Source organism: Microcaecilia unicolor, chromosome 8, assembly GCF_901765095.1.
Source record: "Microcaecilia unicolor chromosome 8, aMicUni1.1, whole genome shotgun sequence".
In the NCBI taxonomy this organism is placed as follows: domain Eukaryota; kingdom Metazoa; phylum Chordata; class Amphibia; order Gymnophiona; family Siphonopidae; genus Microcaecilia; species Microcaecilia unicolor.
The window spans coordinates 32,660,838-32,679,825 of NC_044038.1; the positions used below are offsets into that span (position 1 = coordinate 32,660,838).

At 39.5% G+C, this 18,988-nt stretch overlaps 1 protein-coding gene across 1 annotated transcript in view; it reads right to left on the bottom strand.

Annotated features, from left to right (window-relative positions):
* The window catches only part of LOC115475638 (multidrug resistance-associated protein 1-like), a 181,862-nt gene that overhangs the window by 89,760 nt on the left and 73,114 nt on the right, over window positions 1-18,988 (bottom strand). The window contains exons 6-12 of the mRNA XM_030211527.1: window positions 16,651-16,712; window positions 15,629-15,760; window positions 14,216-14,443; window positions 5,029-5,206; window positions 3,585-3,746; window positions 3,292-3,384; window positions 2,349-2,552 (exon numbers count right to left, since the gene is read on the bottom strand). Coding sequence (XP_030067387.1) covers window positions 2,349-2,552; window positions 3,292-3,384; window positions 3,585-3,746; window positions 5,029-5,206; window positions 14,216-14,443; window positions 15,629-15,760; window positions 16,651-16,712 — 1,059 coding nt within the window. The remainder of the gene's footprint in view (window positions 1-2,348; window positions 2,553-3,291; window positions 3,385-3,584; window positions 3,747-5,028; window positions 5,207-14,215; window positions 14,444-15,628; window positions 15,761-16,650; window positions 16,713-18,988) is intronic.

Genomic DNA, 18,988 nt, shown 5'->3' on the forward strand with positions numbered 1-18,988 from the left:
TTAAAATTCCAAACATGTTTTAAAGATCTAATTTTCCACAAATAGAAAAAATATTCTTCATTATCTTTGAAATATAGGAAGAAAATGAAAGATTAGAATCCCATATTACACCTACAGAGGTGATCACATTTCTTATTGTATAATATAGGATAATTCTGATAGGAATAAAAGCAGGACTAGATGAACCCGCAAACCATAATGTCTCATATTTTGAGAGGTTGAAGAATAATTTATGGTCATCAAGCCATTTAAAAATCTGATTCAGTTTTTGGAAAGTAATTTGGAAAGCAAGATGTATCATGACCTGTTACCAGCTGGACATCAGCAATAAAATTTTTTTTTTTAATTTGCATGGATTCCAAGATCCTGAATCACAAACTCCAAAGGAGAAAGATGCAACTGATACATCAATCTCACAGGCCCAGAGTAGGTAAATGTGATAGGACAGTATGTTTTAAGCAGTAAAACTGCCTATATTAATTCCTGACGTGTATTTCTTCTAGTGGCCAGCAGGTGGTGCATGTTTTATGTTAAAGCTGTTATAGAAAAGTGAATGTCCTCCTCTTTTAGAGAATCTTTTACTAAAGATTAGCTCGAGTTATCTGCAGCAGGGCCCATTTTATTCTTATGGGTCCTGCTGCAGATAACTCGAGCTAACCTTTATTAAAAAACCCTCTTAGTGTCGCTCAGTGAAGAAGTAATCTACAGTACCGTGAGCAATATACTTTTAAAACTTGTTGACTGGGCTTCAATTAGCCCAGGAGCTCATTTTCATTTGGAATTTACTGGCTTTTCCCCCAGTCTTAGCCAGGAAGAAAAGAGAGACAGATCTCTTTGCTAAGGCCCTGTAAACAGTCACATTTGATAACTTCCAAGCAGCTACATATCCTGATCTTCCCAGGTACCTTTTAGAAAGTAAACAAATGTTTAGTTAGTATTATAATTGATCCATATTTCAGTTACCTTTTACTGTTTGCTGATTGCACATTTTTTGCTCATTGTTCAATTTTTAAGACAGTAAAACAATTTCAGTTTAATGCCTGTCTGGACTAATAAAGAATCCTGGTGGTTTATGTGTTGGGTCTGTGAGTGCTTTCTGGGAACTGTGGGACCACTGGGAGTGTGGCCCCAGTAACCTAGAAGTCACTGGGGATAATTTGAGAGCGGGAGACTCGTCCAGAGGCGGTTGTGACCAACTCAGTGGGAGGAGGGTACTAGTGTAGAGCACAAGCAGCAGGTGCAAGCAGACCTGAATTGTGCTGGGGATAGACCCTCCAAGTGGCTGCGGGATAACCCTAGGCGGGTGGCTAAGCATTTCGTGACAATAAGCTACAGTGAACAATTACAAGAATGGAGCTCCAAACTGCCATTTCCATACAGCACAAAGGGGACTGCCGGCAGCTGTGTTGTCAGCCAAGAGACTCCTCCCCTTCTCACAGGAGAGGCTACAGGGAGGAAGAATGTTCCCCCTCCCTGTATCCCTAATGTAGTCCTGGCAAAGGCCTTGATAAAGGTTAACCAGTAACTTGCTTCTTTGGGTTTAATCAGAATGAGCAAGTTACAGCAAAACATTACTGTTACATCGTAAAAAATACAAGTCAATCAGATGGGAAGAAGATGGACATGCTACAGAAATAAGGTGACAGTGAGGTAGTAGAATTCTCTAGTAGTGAAGTTAAAATTTCACATTTGTTACATCCTGTAAAGTCAGTTCTGAAGAGTCTGGTTATTTTAAAAACTTCAAATGTTTTACTTTCCCAGACTGCTCTGAATTTACCTTTTAGTATCCAGATAAATAATTATTTCTAATTAAGCCTCACACTAACTGTAGCAATAATGCTTTTACAAACCAAATACAGTACCATTGTGTAAGTAGAGAAGGCCTAGCAGTTCTGTTGAGTCACAATGCCCATCAAGAAATTCTTCTAGACCAGGAGGCATATTTTCAAAGCACTTTGGGAGGCTAAGTTCCATATGTTTCTATGGAACTTTGGGAGGCTAAGTGCTTTGAAAATAAGCCTCCAGGAGTTCCCAAGCCTGAGACACTCAGATTTTTAGGATATCAACAATAAATATGCACAAGATCGATTTGCATACACTGCTCCTTGGAATGCAAATCTCTTCATGATTATGGATATCCTGAAAATCCGACTGGCTGGGGTTCCCCTAGGCAAATTTGAGGATCAGTGTCTTAGACTTAAGGTGTGGCCCAAGATCACCTATTGTACCAGGAAATAAAAATAACTTTTTTTGTTTAAGGACACTAATGAATTGTACCACCCATCCTTTACAACTTGCTTTCAGAAAACAGAAACATTGCAAACTTTGTGAGCCTTGCGGGTGCTTACCAGGAAGGGTGCACAGACCCAAGTGAAGGTCCCTATGGCTGCAAGATAAGCAGCCTTTTTCAGCACTTTCAGTTCTTGCTGTCGGATTCCCAGCACCTTTTCTTTGAATGCCAGCTCCCAGGCATAAAGTTTCAGAACTTTAATCCCATTAAGGATTTCATTCATCAACTTGATTCTATTGTCTTTGCTCTTCATTTGAGCTACCTACAAAAACAAAGTAAAAAAAACAATTCCACAATGCCTTTTATTTGGTTTTGTCTTGTGAACCGTCTTAACTAGACCATGATCTTTGTAGAGAAGGGACTGTCACTGTGCATCTCAAGACTGCACTACACACATTGTAAAAACACATCTCGCTCACCACAGAATGATCAAAATAAATTGATCCCACCCAGAAAGAATGTTCCTTTCCACCCTAGAAGGTTTTATACAAAGAAAAAATATGAAAAGCAATGATAACGGATATCAACTGAGGCTTAAAACATGCATAAGGTTTCTCTGAAATGCACTAAGTAAAGCAAGTTTTAGAACAAAACAGGAGCTATGTGGAATGGGGGGGGGGGGGGAGGGAGAAGGTCTGTCCTGAAAAGAAGGTAGAACTGGCAACTCTTGTTTGAAGGTATGAACACACCCAGAACCTAATTTACTAAGCTTTCCCCCCATCCCTGATAAACACATACAGAATGGTAAAGATGGTTAAGTAAATTCAGTCCTCAATACGTTACTTATCTAGACAAGAATGCACAGTGAATTTGCATATACGAGTCTGTCAACCATTCCCTTGCTTCACACTTCTTTACTTAAATAATGGCCCACAAGTTACTTTTAAATTCTAATCAGTTTTCTTCTCTACTGCTACTAACTTTAAATTTCTCCATTCTTAGCTGTGCCCATACATACAGCTCAGAGTTCACACTTTCAAAGACGACAAAATCCTTCTTACCTGATATTTTCTGCTTTTCACTGCAATTACGCCATTTATTGGCACTAAGAGAACCATAACTGCTACTCCTGCCAACACAGAGGGGCCCAAGTTCTACAACAAAAGAACAAATACACGAATCTGTAATACCTTCCCCTTCACTTTGTGAACAGAAGACTGCACACACTCATGTCTTCCGTGGTTGGGAGCTCTGTTACTGTCTGACTTCATAGGTCCTGGCAATCAGAAGTGCACGATTGCAGCCGATATTAAAAAGCAAACCATCATGTCAAATGCCACTGAATTATCATTACCTGCCACAACAAATACAGCGCTAGTATCACCTGTAGAGGCGCTGACCAAACCATATTAATATAAGTCATCAAGTCCATAAACCTCTGTGCATCCACAGACATTAAATTCACAATTTCCCCAACAGTAGAAGTCCTTCGTGCAGAGTTTGTGATTACCAAAGCCTATGTGAACAAGACAAGGAAAAAAACTCATATGAGAAAACTCATGAGCTTCTGCTTGCAAATGCCAACTGCACAAGGATATGCCGGGCTATACACATGTTCTGGGTGCCCAAAGCTTGTTCTGTGCACCTTCACTAATGGCAAATGTAAACCAATTCTAACAGTCTGTGCATGTATTCTTTTTTTTTTTTTTTTTTAATATTTTTATTAAGTGGAAAAAATCTCAAATTACATACAAGAATTGCCAACTTTGTTCCCTTGTTACATGTAGCATTACAGATTCTTGATTTCTACTGAATGCTCAACAAATTAGATCATCTATTCTAATACAAAATACTACTACTGCTGTCCCCCCCTCCCTTCCCTCCCCCCTTCCTGGCGGGGCTGACCACCATTTATATATTGTTCATATGGTTGCCACATTTTCATTAAAAAGTCCATTTTACCCCTTTGCAATGCGGTTAGTTTTGACATCTGGTACAAATATCCCACTTTCTGGGTTACCATGCTCATGTCTGGCAGATTCGGCTGTTTCCAGGCTCTTGCTAACTTTGCTGCCACCATATATTGTGTTGTGCATGTATTCTTTACCGCAGGAGGCAAGTATATTCTACTGTCTTAGTTGGATAAAGTAGTACAGTTGCCATGTTAATCTACCTGAATGCCAAGAAATGGTTAACTTTTTTTTTGTTTGTTTTTGTTTAACAGCGATGATATTTTACTGGACTAACATAACGGTCTGTGCATGTATTCTTTACTGCATGAAGGAAATTTGCATGGGATCTACCTACACAGCAAGAAATACATTAAGTTAATCCAATAGAAAGGTTATTGCCTTATTTTTGTTTTGTGGTTTTTATGTAACCTTTATTTCTGAAAATTAGTTATAATCACATGGATCAGTTTAGCTTTCATGCAAACTGGGATAAAACAAAAATATTTTCCATCATAGCCAATCATCAGAAAACAAAAATATATGTAATGCTTTCAAACACATGAATACTTTCTTCCATTTTTAATTTTGCCTGAATACACTTTATATTAGTGGTCAAAGGGGATCTGATTATCACTATTCACATTTTACTCATGGCACAGCTTGTCTGTCTCTGTATATACTATAAGCATGTTATATTAGCAATGATTCAACTGTGAAATGTCTATAGCTACTAAGACTTGGTTTTTTTCTAGCATAGGAAGCAAGATCAGAGACAACAATAAATTGCATAGAAATGTTATGTAAGCTGCATTCTAAATCGTCTTCTGGTAGAAGTCCTGCACATACCTTTCGGTAGATGGCACCAATGATGGCTGTTTTCAGTCTCATACCAGTAACAAAACAGATGAGGAAATATTTATGAAGGATCAGCGTCTGAAAGCAGGCACAGATGAATAGCAGTGCTGTGTAAAAGTAGCCATGCCAGTTGGGAGTATTTTTGTCATGCACAAACTTAATTAGCAACCTGTAAAGAAATGGCATACAGCACTGAAAAAAATCAAGAATGCTCAGCTATTAAATACATTTCTAGATTAACAGAGTTGCCTAGAATTTTCCCTTCCTTAATGTTCGCTTTAGTGCAAGAGGCAGTGCCAAGGTCATCAAACATGGTACTTAAAGGCAACAGGTCAGTCAGGTTTCTATATTAAATATGAATGAGATCTATTTGCATATTCAGCCTCCACTGTTTGCTAGCATGCCTTATACATATCCGTTGTGGATATCCTAAAAACTCAATTGGGATATGGTCCTTGAGAATATTTGGAGACCTTCTGCACTAAAGCATCCAACTAATACAGAATGCTGCAGCTCAACTGATAGAAGGCTGCAAGTGACGTGACCACATCACACCCTTCCTGTAAAAGCTACACTGGTCTAAATTTAAAACTCTATGTTTGATTTTCAAGGTCTTCAGCCAAAATGGGCCAGAGTACTTAAAACAATAAGTTAGCCCTTTACATACCTTTAAGACCTCTAAGGTCCTCTCAAGGATTATCACTATCTGTAACCTCGTCAAAAGAAATTGTACGATGTGATACCCACCAGCGAGCCTTCTCAGGAGTAGCCCCCACACTCTGGAATTTGCTCCCAGAGGGGCTTTGTACAACTCGAGACTACCTCTACTTCAGGAAGCAGGTGAAAGCCTGGTTCTTCTCCCATACCTTTAATACGTAGGGTGACCAACTATACACTCATTCTGCAACCTGGACTAGCTCACTACACATATTATAACTTAGATCAGTTCCTTATCTCTTGCTTAACTATACAAAGAACTTTGTCTTGAATTTAGCTAACCATCAAATTATCCAAACAGACTACCACACATCCTGTTCCCATCTGCTCTTGGTCCCTCAGCTATATCGTAAGCCATATTATTGAATGTTGTAATGCATGCTTATTAGGTGTATCATTAGTATTATGCTAACACTGTATTATATCTCTGGTATTTGAATTCCAGTGCTGCTAAATATGTATTTTTTATACTGTTTCACGATAGTTCTATTTTAGGCTTCAATTTACTGTCTTCAAGTTTACCTCATTTATTGTATTTATGTTTATTCTTGGTTATTTTACTATTGTTATGCTGTTAACAAAATTATAAGTTTTATGTTAAACTGTACCTGCTGTACACCACCTTGGGTGAACCTCTTCATAAAGGCAGTTAATAAATCCTAACAAATAAATATATAAATAAACACGAGGTGTCTATCCATCTTTAAGATAATAAGATTTTCATCTATCATAATTTCAAAAGAAATAAAATTCTTCTTTTGCCCTAATCTTGTGTTCTCTTATCAAGGAAAATTTGTTCTTACCTGCTTATTTCCTTTCTTTACATCCTACCAGACCAGCCCAGAACAATGGATTATGGCCTTCAACCATCAGATGGAGACCAAGAACAATGTTGTGAACCTTGCCCTATACATGGTGCTATGCATCCACCACATAGCTTAGTATTTCTGTAACAAAGCAAACAGACTTTCCACCCCTCTACCCTCTCAGGGGGAATCCAGGCTCTCAGATGAAAAACCAGAATCCCTCACTCAGGAAGGAAACCCAGTTAAAACTGAGGGCCAACTTCTTGTCAACCGTATCTTCAACCAGAAACAGGGCAGGTTTCTGGACTGGTCCGATAGGATTCAAGGAAAGAAAATTAGCATAAATTACTACAGCATATCTTATACTGGTTGATATCCTGAGACCACTGCTTTCTGCTCTAAAAGCACATCTCGTCTAGCAAGCACATCCAGTCGACAACATTTAGAAAAAGGTGTGCAGAGAAAACCACTTTGCAGCCTCTAGAGACATCATGAACCATCAATCACTTGGTGCTATAGTGATCTCACCTGCTAGCACAAGGGAATGCAGACTGAGTGATGGGTGACAATGCAACCACAGTTGGTACATCATGCTCCACCTCTAGCCTTATTCCATCTGAACTCAACCCCCCAACCTTTAAGGCTTGACACTTAATCCCTTGTTCACCTGTTCAATCCCCTTGCTGTTTTAAATCTTTCCCAAAACAAATTAAACCCATTAATTCAGAGCTTCCTAAACTGTGGGACAGATCCCCAATTGGGGTCATAGAATCCACACTTGGAGTCATGACCTGGATGGGTTCTCCACCGGTGCATCACTATTCTGCAGCTCAAGGAGGTCACACAGTTTTATTAGACTGCTATTGGGTGTCACAGCCACAAAAAGATTGATAAGCACTAATCCTTTATTTATCCTGTTTTTCTGTCTTGAATAAATTTTAAGGTCTGTCAGGCAGGGACCATTTCTAAGGTGTGTACAGCAATGCATATGTATAATGGTAATAGTAGTGGCTTTACAGATATCTAACTAGGGACATGGCTTGAGATCTTGCCCATGTAGAAGCCAGACCTTAAGCACTTCAGAGGGTACCTTCCCCTTGAGGATCTAAGCTAACAAAAATCACCTCCTTAAGCCATTGTGTATCTTCTAATGCTAGGCCACTCCCATTACTCACAATACAAAACGGCAAACTGGTGCTGAAAGTCATCACTGATCCAGTGGGATGTTACACTTACAAAGGATTCATCCATGAATGAGGTGAAAGAAATTCTTTTAGCTTTATCAATGGTGTTTTGCACATTATCTTTAACTCGTTCACACACTAAACTTTTTCTGAAATATATTTCCTCAATAGCATTTTGTATCCAGGTTCCAGAATGGATGTTAGTTCTTTAAACCTGATGTATTCAACAATGGAGACAAGCTGATCATCAATGGCTATCATTTCACCGATAGCCTCATGTTCCCTCCAGGCCTCTGGACTAAGTCCCACTGCTATTTCTTTTGACATTGAGGTGCTGATTTTCAAAGCACATAGACTTACAGTGGGGGAAATAAGTATTTGATCCCTTGCTGATTTTGTAAGTTTGCCCACTGACAAAGACATGAGCAGCCCATAATTGAAGGGTAGGTTATTGGTAACAGTGAGAGATAGCACATCACAAATTAAATCCGGAAAATCACATTTTGGAAAGTATATGAATTTATTTGCATTCTGCAGAGGGAAATAAGTATTTGATCCCTCTGGCAAACAAGACCTAATACTTGGTGGCAAAACCCTTGTTGGCAAGCACAGCGGTCAGACGTCTTCTGTAGTTGATGATGAGGTTTGCACACATGTCAGGAGGAATTTTGGTCCACTCCTCTTTGCAGATCATCTCTAAATCATTAAGAGTTCTGGGCTGTCGCTTGGCAACTCGCAGCTTCAGCTCCCTCCATAAGTTTTCAATGGGATTAAGGTCTGGTGACTGGCTAGGCCACTCCATGACCCTAATGTGCTTCTTCCTGAGCCACTCCTTTGTTGCCTTGGCTGTATGTTTTGGGTCATTGTCGTGCTGGAAGACCCAGCCACGACCCATTTTTAAGGCCCTGGCGGAGGGAAGGAGGTTGTCACTCAGAATTGTACGGTACATGGCCCCATCCATTCTCCCATTGATGCGGTGAAGTAGTCCTGTGCCCTTAGCAGAGAAACACCCCCAAAACATAACATTTCCACCTCCATGCTTGACAGTGGGGACGGTGTTCTTTGGGTCATAGGCAGCATTTCTCTTCCTCCAAACACGGCGAGTTGAGTTCATGCCAAAGAGCTCAATTTTTGTCTCATCTGACCACAGCACCTTCTCCCAATCACTCTCGGCATCATCCAGGTGTTCACTGGCAAACTTCAGACGGGCCGTCACATGTGCCTTCCGGAGCAGGGGGACCTTGCGGGCACTGCAGGATTGCAATCCGTTATGTCGTAATGTGTTACCAATGGTTTTCGTAGTGACAGTGGTCCCAGCTGCCTTGAGATCATTGACAAGTTCCCCCCTTGTAGTTGTAGGCTGATTTCTAACCTTCCTCATGATCAAGGATACCCCACGAGGTGAGATTTTGCGTGGAGCCCCAGATCTTTGTCGATTGACAGTCATTTTGTACTTCTTCCATTTTCTTACTATGGCACCAACAGTTGTCTCCTTCTCGCCCAGCATCTTACTGATGGTTTTGTAGCCCATTCCAGCCTTGTGCAGGTGTATGATCTTGTCCCTGACATCCTTAGACAGCTCCTTGCTCTTGGCCATTTTGTAGAGGTTAGAGTCTGACTGATTCACTGAGTCTGTGGACAGGTGTCTTTCATACAGGTGACCATTGCCGACAGCTGTCTGTCATGCAGGTAACGAGTTGATTTGGAGCATCTACCTGGTCTGTAGGGGCCAGATCTCTTACTGGTTGGTGGGGGATCAAATACTTATTTCCCTCTGCAGAATGCAAATAAATTCATATACTTTCCACAATGTGATTTTCCGGATTTAATTTGTGATGTGCTATCTCTCACTGTTACCAATAACCTACCCTTCAATTATGGGCTGCTCATGTCTTTGTCAGTGGGCAAACTTACAAAATCAGCAAGGGATCAAATACTTATTTCCCCCACTGTACTTACAAAGTTACACAGTAACCTATGTAACTTTGTAAGTCTATGTGAGCTCAGTTGACTTCCCAGATTCTTATTTGAACTTCAAACTGGGGCATCTCACCTTTTACCAGCATGCTTTTATATTTGTTAACATGTTTTGCTTTAAAAGCAAAGGTTTTAAAAGCAAAGCAGAGGTTGTGAGTTTGTTCAACTTGCCTATGTCATGAAAAAGCAATGCCTTGCACATGATGCATTAGCTTTGCTTGGATCTTTGTCTATTACCGTCAAGCACTTCCTTACAGGACTGTTTATTAATTTTCTTTACTTAACAGTTCTTCCAAAACATATAAAAGCCTAATTATGCCAGTTAAAATACCTGAATTTATGCAAGATAAAGGATATATGAAAATGCTATTCTACATACTCAAGTATGTAGAATAGCACCACTGCCAGCTTTTAACCAAATTTGTAGCTAAGCTATTGCAAATGCCATCACTACCTGCTTAAATTATAGCCAAGCCCAAATGCAACTGTAAACTTTGACTCAATCAATTGTAGCCAAGCTCAAATGCAATTGTAACTGTTGTACCTCGCTTGAATTGTAGCCAAACTCAAATGCAATTGTAACTTTTGTACCTCGATCGAATCGTAGCCAAGCTCAAATGCAATTTGTAACTTTTGTACCTCGCTTGAATTGTAGCCAAGCTCAAATGCAATTGTAACTTTTGTACCCCACTAAAACCTACACCAGAAGCATATTTGCCACAGTGCCCTATACATAGACATGATCACCAGCAACACACTCCTAACCATCCAGTGTCTCATTATACTCATACACGCAAACACAACCCACAACCTTGACAATAACTACCCCACTACTCACAAATCACATAATACTCACATACACATAATGCACACCCAAAACAAGAACCATAACAACACAACTACACCTCACCTATCCTATGCACAACCTTTAAACAACCTACCAAATCAAAGACATAACAACCAACCAATTGGAATAATCACCGGATATGAACACCAACAAAATGAAGAAAACAACGACAACAACAAACCCAACTACCGAAGAAACAGACAACTAATAAAAATAAACACATCACACCCCACTTTGGAACCCTACCACTCAATCCAACTAGGATACATCAATGCAAGATCAGCAGTAAGCAACTCAACAGACTTACTAGACTGGATCATCACAGACAAACTAGACCTCCTATTCATCACAGAAACCTGGTTCCATAGTCCCACAGACCCCGCAATCCTCCAAACGTGCCCACCAAAATACAAAATCACGCACTGGACAAGAAATGGAAAGAAAAGAGGAGGCGGAATAGCTATCATATACAAACCTGAATACACTATCACAATCACGGGCGAATCCATCTCACCACAACTTGAAATTGCATCAACTAGAATCAACCATCCAAGCCTAATAGGACACCTCAACACAATCCTATTCTACAGGCCACCAGGTAAATGGCAAGACGCCCAAACACAACTCTTGGATTTCATTTCGAATTCCTGCGTATCAGCCTCAAACATCCTCATACTAGGCGACATCAACCTACACCTAGAAGATGACACCTTACCAAGTACAAGAGAATTCAAAGACTTCCTAAAACTCTGGGATCTGCAAACACCCAACATACAACCAACTCACAAAAAAGGACACACACTAGATATCATAACGAATAGATTAGAACCGGACTCAACTGTCATACACGCTAATACAAGATGGACACCAACACCATGGTCAGACCACCATAGAGCAAATGTTACTCTCTGCTGGAAAAAAAAAACACAACTAAACACGAATAATAAACATGAGCGAACAACCTACACAACGAGAGGGAAAATAGACCCCTCAACATTCTGGCAACAGATCTACCAGAACGAATGGACTACAAACGCTGACACCATCCAATTCCTCCAAGAATGGGATGACATAAGCACAACAACATTAGACAAAATCGCCCCAGTCCAAACCAGAACAACACACAGAAAAAACGCAAATCCATGGTTCACCGAAGAGCTGAAAAAACTAAAAACACAAGTCAGGAGACTAGAACGAGCCTGGAACAAAAAGAGAGACGAACAAACACTAAATGACTGGAAAATAATTCGGAGAAAATACAAATATACCATAAAACAGACAAAAAGACTTCACTACAAAACATTAATAGGACCAAACTACAAAGACACACATAAACTCTTCAACCTCGTGAACAAACTATTAGACACCTCACCAGTTACAACCAACGACAAAGATACACCAAGTGTCGACAACCTAGCGACATACTTCAAGGAGAAAATTGTTCTACTACGGCACAAGATACCCACTAGCCCTACAGAATACACCACTCTTCTAGACTGCCTAGATCCAGAAGAAGGAATATTCCCAGCAGACAGAACCTGGACTGAATTTGAACAACTGCCAGAAGACCTCATCTCTAAAACTCTTAAAAGATATGCTAAATCCAACTGCAAACTAGACATATGTCCAAACAGCCTCATGAAATCCGCTCCCCAGAAATTCATAATAGACCTAACAAACCACATAAACTACATGCTACAAAATGGACTCTTCCCAAAAGAAAAAGGAAAAATCTTGCTCACCCCTATTCCGAAAGATACAAAGAAAAACACGAGCGAAATAACCAACTACAGGCCAATAGCATCTATACCACTCATAACCAAATTAACTGAAGGTATGGTAACCAAACAACTCACAAACTACCTAGATAAACACTCAATACTGCATGACGCCCAATCAGGATTCCGATCGAATCATAGCACAGAAACAGTATTAATCACCCTCATGACCAAATTCAAACAAATCATCGCAACTGGCAACAATATACTCCTCCTACAATTTGACATGTCAAGCGCCTTCGACATGGTAGATCATGGAATCCTACTACACATACTCGAACATTTTGGCATAGGAGGAAATGTCCTGAACTGGTTCAAGGGGTTCCTAACCCTACGTTCGTATCAAGTCACATCTAATTCAACCACGTCCAAAGCATGGACACCTGTATGTGGAGTCCCACAAGGATCACCTCTTTCACCAACCATTTTCAACCTAATGATGATCCCTTTAGCAAAACTCTTATCAAACCATAAGCTCAACCCGTATATATACGCCGATGATGTAACAATATACATCCCATTCAAACAAGACACCAAAGAGATCTCCAACGAAATCAATCAAAGTCTACACGTCATGAACACATGGGCAGACGCATTCCGCCTGAAACTAAACGCAGAAAAAACCCGATGCCTGATACTCACCTCCCAATACAACACAAATGAATTCAGCGCTATAAACACACCAACCCTAAACCTCCCAGTCTCAGAAACACTAAAAATCCTCGGAGTCACCATCGATCGCCACCTAACACTCGAAACCCACGCAAACAATACAACCAAGAAGATGTTCTACGGCATGTGGAAATTGAAAAGGATAAGACCATTCTTCCCAAGATTCGTCTTCCGCAGCCTAGTGCAATCCCTCGTCCTCAGCCACCTGGATTACTGCAACTCACTATACGCGGGCTGCAAAGAGCAAATAATGAAGAAACTTCAAACAGCCCAGAACACAGCAGCCAGGCTCATCCTCGGAAAACCAAGATACGAAAGGGCGAAACCACTACGAGAGAAATTACATTGGCTTCCACTTAAGGAACGCGTTACTTTCAAAGTTTGCACACTAGTCCATAAAATCATCTACGGCGAAGCCCCAGCGTACATGTCTGATCTAATAGATCTACCACCCAGAAACGCTAAAAGGTCATCCCGAACATACCTCAACCTCCACTTCCCCACTTGCAAGGGCCTGAAATACAAGACGCTACATGCGTCAACCTTTTCCCACATGAGCACGCAGGCCTGGAATACACTACCGCGCAACCTAAGAACGATTAACGAACAAGCTTCCTTCCGAAAACTACTGAAGACGTATCTGTTTGAACAAACTTACGGAAAGAACCAAAACACATAGAGTCCATACTCACTGTTCACCAATGCAACATACATCCACTTCAGATCCCTCATCCTGTAATCAATTGTCCCAATGTCTCCTCCCAATGTTTCTATGTTGATGTCCCATTGTTATATTCCTAATGATAATCGAATGTCTCACACAACTCTGTACAATGTACTCCATATTCAAGCTATTACAAATGTATTTCTATTATTCATATCTTATTGTAAGCCACACTGAGCCCGCAAAAAGGTGGGAAAATGTGGGATACAAATGCAATAAATAAATAAATAAATAAGTCACTTATAAAATTTGAACTAAAGGATACTGGTATGAAGAGGTCAGTTAAGAAACAGGGGGGGACGCTGGAAGCCAGAAAGATGACCAATGAGCAGACTGAATGGGCCAATTAGTTCATCTGCCATCATTTACTATGCAATTTAAACACAAACTATTTCCCATTATCCACCTTCCAGAAAAACTCAGTTAACAGATAAACCTATGATGCATAAAGAAAAACAAAAAAAATATCTTACTTTAAAATTTCTGGACCTGCAAACATCAGAATATCATGAATAGCTTTAAATAGGAAGCTCATGAGAAAATATGGTCCGAAGGTTTTGTATAACACTTTGAAGAGTGAAGGATCCACATCTTTGTGAGGTTGTTTCACAATCAGAGCTTCAGCTTCTTCCACCGGTTCATGATTTGGAGTGCTGGATTTCACATGTTTTTTGGGTGAATATACCATTTTCAAAGGCTCCCTGAAACATCAGTGCAAATATTTAAGCTTACTAAAGCACACCATCAAAGTTGTATTATACAATAGCTTGATTGGCATTCTTTGTGCGCCCACTGCCTGACCATGGATAACATTTTATTAGGTGGAAAACAAACCAGCAGATCAGTATAATATCCAAAAAGACTTTATTGAGGATACCGTGTATGAAAAAAATGCCCGACACAGACCGTGTTTCGCCCAACAATAGGGCTGCGTCAGGGGCTATTAGATTGTAAGCTCTTTGAGCAGGGACTGTCTTTCTTCTATGTTTGTGCAGCGCTGCGTATGCCTTGTAGCGCTATAGAAATGCTAAATAGTAGTAGTAGTAGTACTAGTCTGTATCTTTCTTAATTAAGATCGGTATCAAATTATATGTCAAAACAAGGATATAAGGAACCTTCTTTATAAAAAAACCAGCATGAGCAGCAGAAAATAGAATATCCTGAATGACACCAGATAGACAATGAATAGCCTTCGTTAGCAGGCTATTCATTGTCTATCTGGTGTCATTCAGGATATTCTATTTTATGCTGCTCATGCTGGTTTTTTATGAAGAAGGTTCCTTATATCCTTGTTTTGACATATAATTTGATACCGATCTTAATTAAGAAAGATACAGACTAGCCTCTGACGCAGCCCTATTGTTGGGCGAAACACGGCCTGTGTCGGGCATTTGTTTCATATACGGTATCCTCAATAAAGTCTTTTTGGATATTATACTGATCTGCTGGTTTGTTTTCCACGTTGGATTTTGCAGATCGTTTGCCTTGTTGCTTTCTGGGACTAACATTTTATTAGAACAGATTTCTACATTAAGGAAGTAGCATGCGTCTCCACATGAAAATATAGACATCAAAGATGTGCAACTAAGAGTACTAATGCCCTGCACTGAAATCAACCATCTTTATAATAATGAAATGCAAAAACGTAAATCGTAATAAGCAAAGCAGCTTGTAAAGTACAGCATCAAGAAAATGCTTCCCCAAGGATCCTGATCTTCTTTGGTACATTCTCAAGTACAGTATTTCCACCTCCTTGCTGCAGCTTTCATCTCCATGGCATAAATGGAAAGAAAGCCTAATCTAGGGCACTTAAAGGACCAGCAGGGAATTCTTGCTGACCTATCTGTAACTGTACCAGTTCTGTACAGGTTCATGTCAGGACTTACTTTTTTGTCTTGGCATATTCCTTCGCCCAGTTTCTAGATAAAACTGGTACCACCTCTGAAGATGTGTCAACTTTATTTAAAGCCCACAAGTCTTTCGCTTCCAATGGTTGTTTATAACCTTGAATCATAGTCCTGTATCAGACAGAGCACAATGGCAAAACAAAGTTACTCTTTCCGTTTCTTTGAGGGGGGGGGGGGGGGGGGTTGGCAGCTTCTTCCAATTTGAGCTGGAAACCCAAAGGAGAACTGCCTTCTGTTGCTTTACAATGCTATGAACCTTCATTTGCAACTAACCCTGGATTCTTTCCCTGTCTTGTCCCCCTCCAAACTCATTAAGCAGTTATCTGTCATTCTAACAATAATCCTTGGCCAGGGGCTACCTACCTCTGGAATTCTATAATCAAGGCTCTAAGTACAGCCATTAGGTGTTACCACTGTATAATAACTGGGACTCTTTCTTCTTTCCCCTCCCCCAGAGGGGCTGTGCGCACCACCTATGCAGCACCACCAAACACAGGAAATGGATTTTCAGGTTAAATCTTCTGTTACAATTCTGGTCCTCTACACGACATTGCACCAGTATAGCACTGCCACTAGGAACCACATCATTTTCAATTGATTTTTTTTTGTTTCTGTTTTTTTTCACGTATACATAATTTGGGAAAGGGAGAGATATGCTTCGGTATGGTACAGAAACAGAACTTTTGAATCTTAAACCACTCATAGCAATGATTACAATGTGTTCCTCTCCTTCCTGAATTAGTGAATCTCACTGCAATTAGCAAATCTGACAAATCTACTGGCACATATCCACTGCTGATATTAAGGAGCTCTCATCTCCATCCCCCCCTCCCCCCCCCCAAAAAAAAAAATTGGGGCAGAACACTCTTAGCCAAATGTACTTGTTTATTGATCTTACGGGTATAAAGAAAGTACACAGTGGGTACAAAAGCTTAAATATAAAATAGTAGAGGGAAGATTTCTAAAAGGATGTTTTTGTCTGAAGTGTATTCACTTCTTACCTTGTGATCCACCAAAATGTGATTTTGGAAAGGAACGTTGCACTAGACTCGGGACATTGATTCTATGTAATAAAAATATTTTGTTAAAAAAAATTACATTAAACGTTCAAAATCAATTAACATATACTCACAGATACTGCAACAAATTTGGGAATACACCTCAATTTCTCTCTTTTGCTATGTTTACATTTTACATATGGCTTTATGCGTTTTTAAAATCTGTTTCAGTGACTCTGAAGGCTGACTAACACCGTCGCAATCAGCCGCTGAGGGAATCAAATTTATACCGGCGGCTGAATATTGCAGTGTTAGTCAGCCCACAAAGTCCCTGAAGCAGATTTCAAAATGGGGCACCCTGCTATCCACTTGATCCCGCATAGCGGAGAAAATGCTAGCATTTTCTAAGGACTTTAAGATCTAACATATTTCTATGTGGCCACATTATAGGAACATTTTTGACTAAACATAAGTTGATAGACACTAAGTTAATATATTGCACTGGTTGGATTACATGATGTATGAATGTCATTTAACGCTGCTTTGAGCCAATGTGAGGTACTAGGAGATGAAAAACATTAAAGCACACAAACAGAATATGCTAAGAAAAAAAGAAAAAAAAAAAAAAGACAGCAGCAAGGAAGACAAAAAGACTTTAAAAAATATATTATTCAATGGAACATCACCAACACTTCTGGAAGAAAGGAAGATTCTGCCAAGCTAGTTTGGCTCACAAAAGGACAAACCAGACCAGTAATGGTTATTCTATTCTGTGTCTTTTATACCACCTTTAACGAAAATTTTAAAGCGGTTCACAACAAGAAGAAATCTCTCAATCAGATAGGATACACAATTTATGTCTATAGTTAATATTACAAGAAAAACAAATAGGATTTTAAAATTTTATTAAAAAAAAAAAAAAAAAAAGACTATAATTAGATATTAATCATATGGACACTGGCAAACTAGTCCATATTTTTAGGTCCTGAAACACAAAAGAATGTTCCCAGGCAGATTTCAATTTCACCTTCCTTACAGAAGGAATATCAAAAGTCAAATTTTTTTGAACTCCTCAGATTTCCCCTGGAGATGATAGTAAATTTCCTACTATAACTGAATTCATGCCATAAACATATCTGTAGATCTGACAAGCTATTTTAAATTGTATTCAAGATTCTAATCTTAACCATTGTAAATTGTCCAAAAGAGGACCGACTTCATGGAATTTTCCTAAACCAAAAAAAATCAATCGAGCAGACGTATTCCGTAAAAGCTGGTCGGCGCATCTGCTGTTTATCTACATTGTAATATAATGAGTTGCAATAATCGTGTTGTCTGTGCAATTATTCAAAATCCAGTAGGACAAAGATGCTCTGAACGCTCAAAGTTTTTGCAGATGAAAAAAAAAAATTCTTACTAAAGCATTGATCTGAAATTGGTAAGTCAGTCTAGAATCCTAAATTAAAACAAGTACTTTTGATTTGGGGACAATCTTTAAAGATATGCCTGAAGAAAGATTTATTATTTCCGAGGAAACGTTTTGATAAGTCTCCAAACCACACTAGTTTGGTCTTCTGCGTACGCAGCTTTAAAAAATTAACTAATACCCAGTTCTCCACTAACTTTACGTATTGTTTTAATAATTATTAAAAAATAGTACTTTCCAATGTTTCTTAAACAGGGCACAGAACAAAAATATCATCAGCATTAAGATAGAGAAAATATTTATTTATTGCATTTGTATCCCACATTTTCCCACCTCTTTGCAGGCTCAATGTGGCTTACAATACATCATGAGTGGTGGAAATATATAAGAATATAGACATTTGGTATTACAGAAGGATCTTGGGTAACATGATAATGATAAAACATGATAGTAGTGTAACAAGCATATATTGTAAGACAGTTTTGGATGTGTGTGTAGGAGTTCACATTTGTTGGTCTTTGTGGTATGCCTTGTTAAAGAGATGGGTTTTCAGTAGTTTGCGGAAGTTAGTTAGTTCGTAGATCGTTCTTAGGTTGCGCGGCAGCGCGTTCCAGAATTGTGTACTCAAGTAGGAAAAGGTTGACGCATGCGTTACCTTGTATTTAAGACCTTTACAGTTGGGGAAGTGAAGATTAAGGAATGTGCGGGATGATTTTTTAGCATTCCTTGGTGGTAGGTCTATCAGGTCAGACATGTAGGCTGGGGCATCTCCGTGAATGATTTTGTGAACTAGAGAATGTAAATTTAGAGAATGTAAATAACCCACCCATATGACTCATGTAAACACTGAAAAGTTGTGGCAACAGGGGAGATCACTGGGGGACTCCACACTTTGGTTTCCAGCTAGCAGATGTC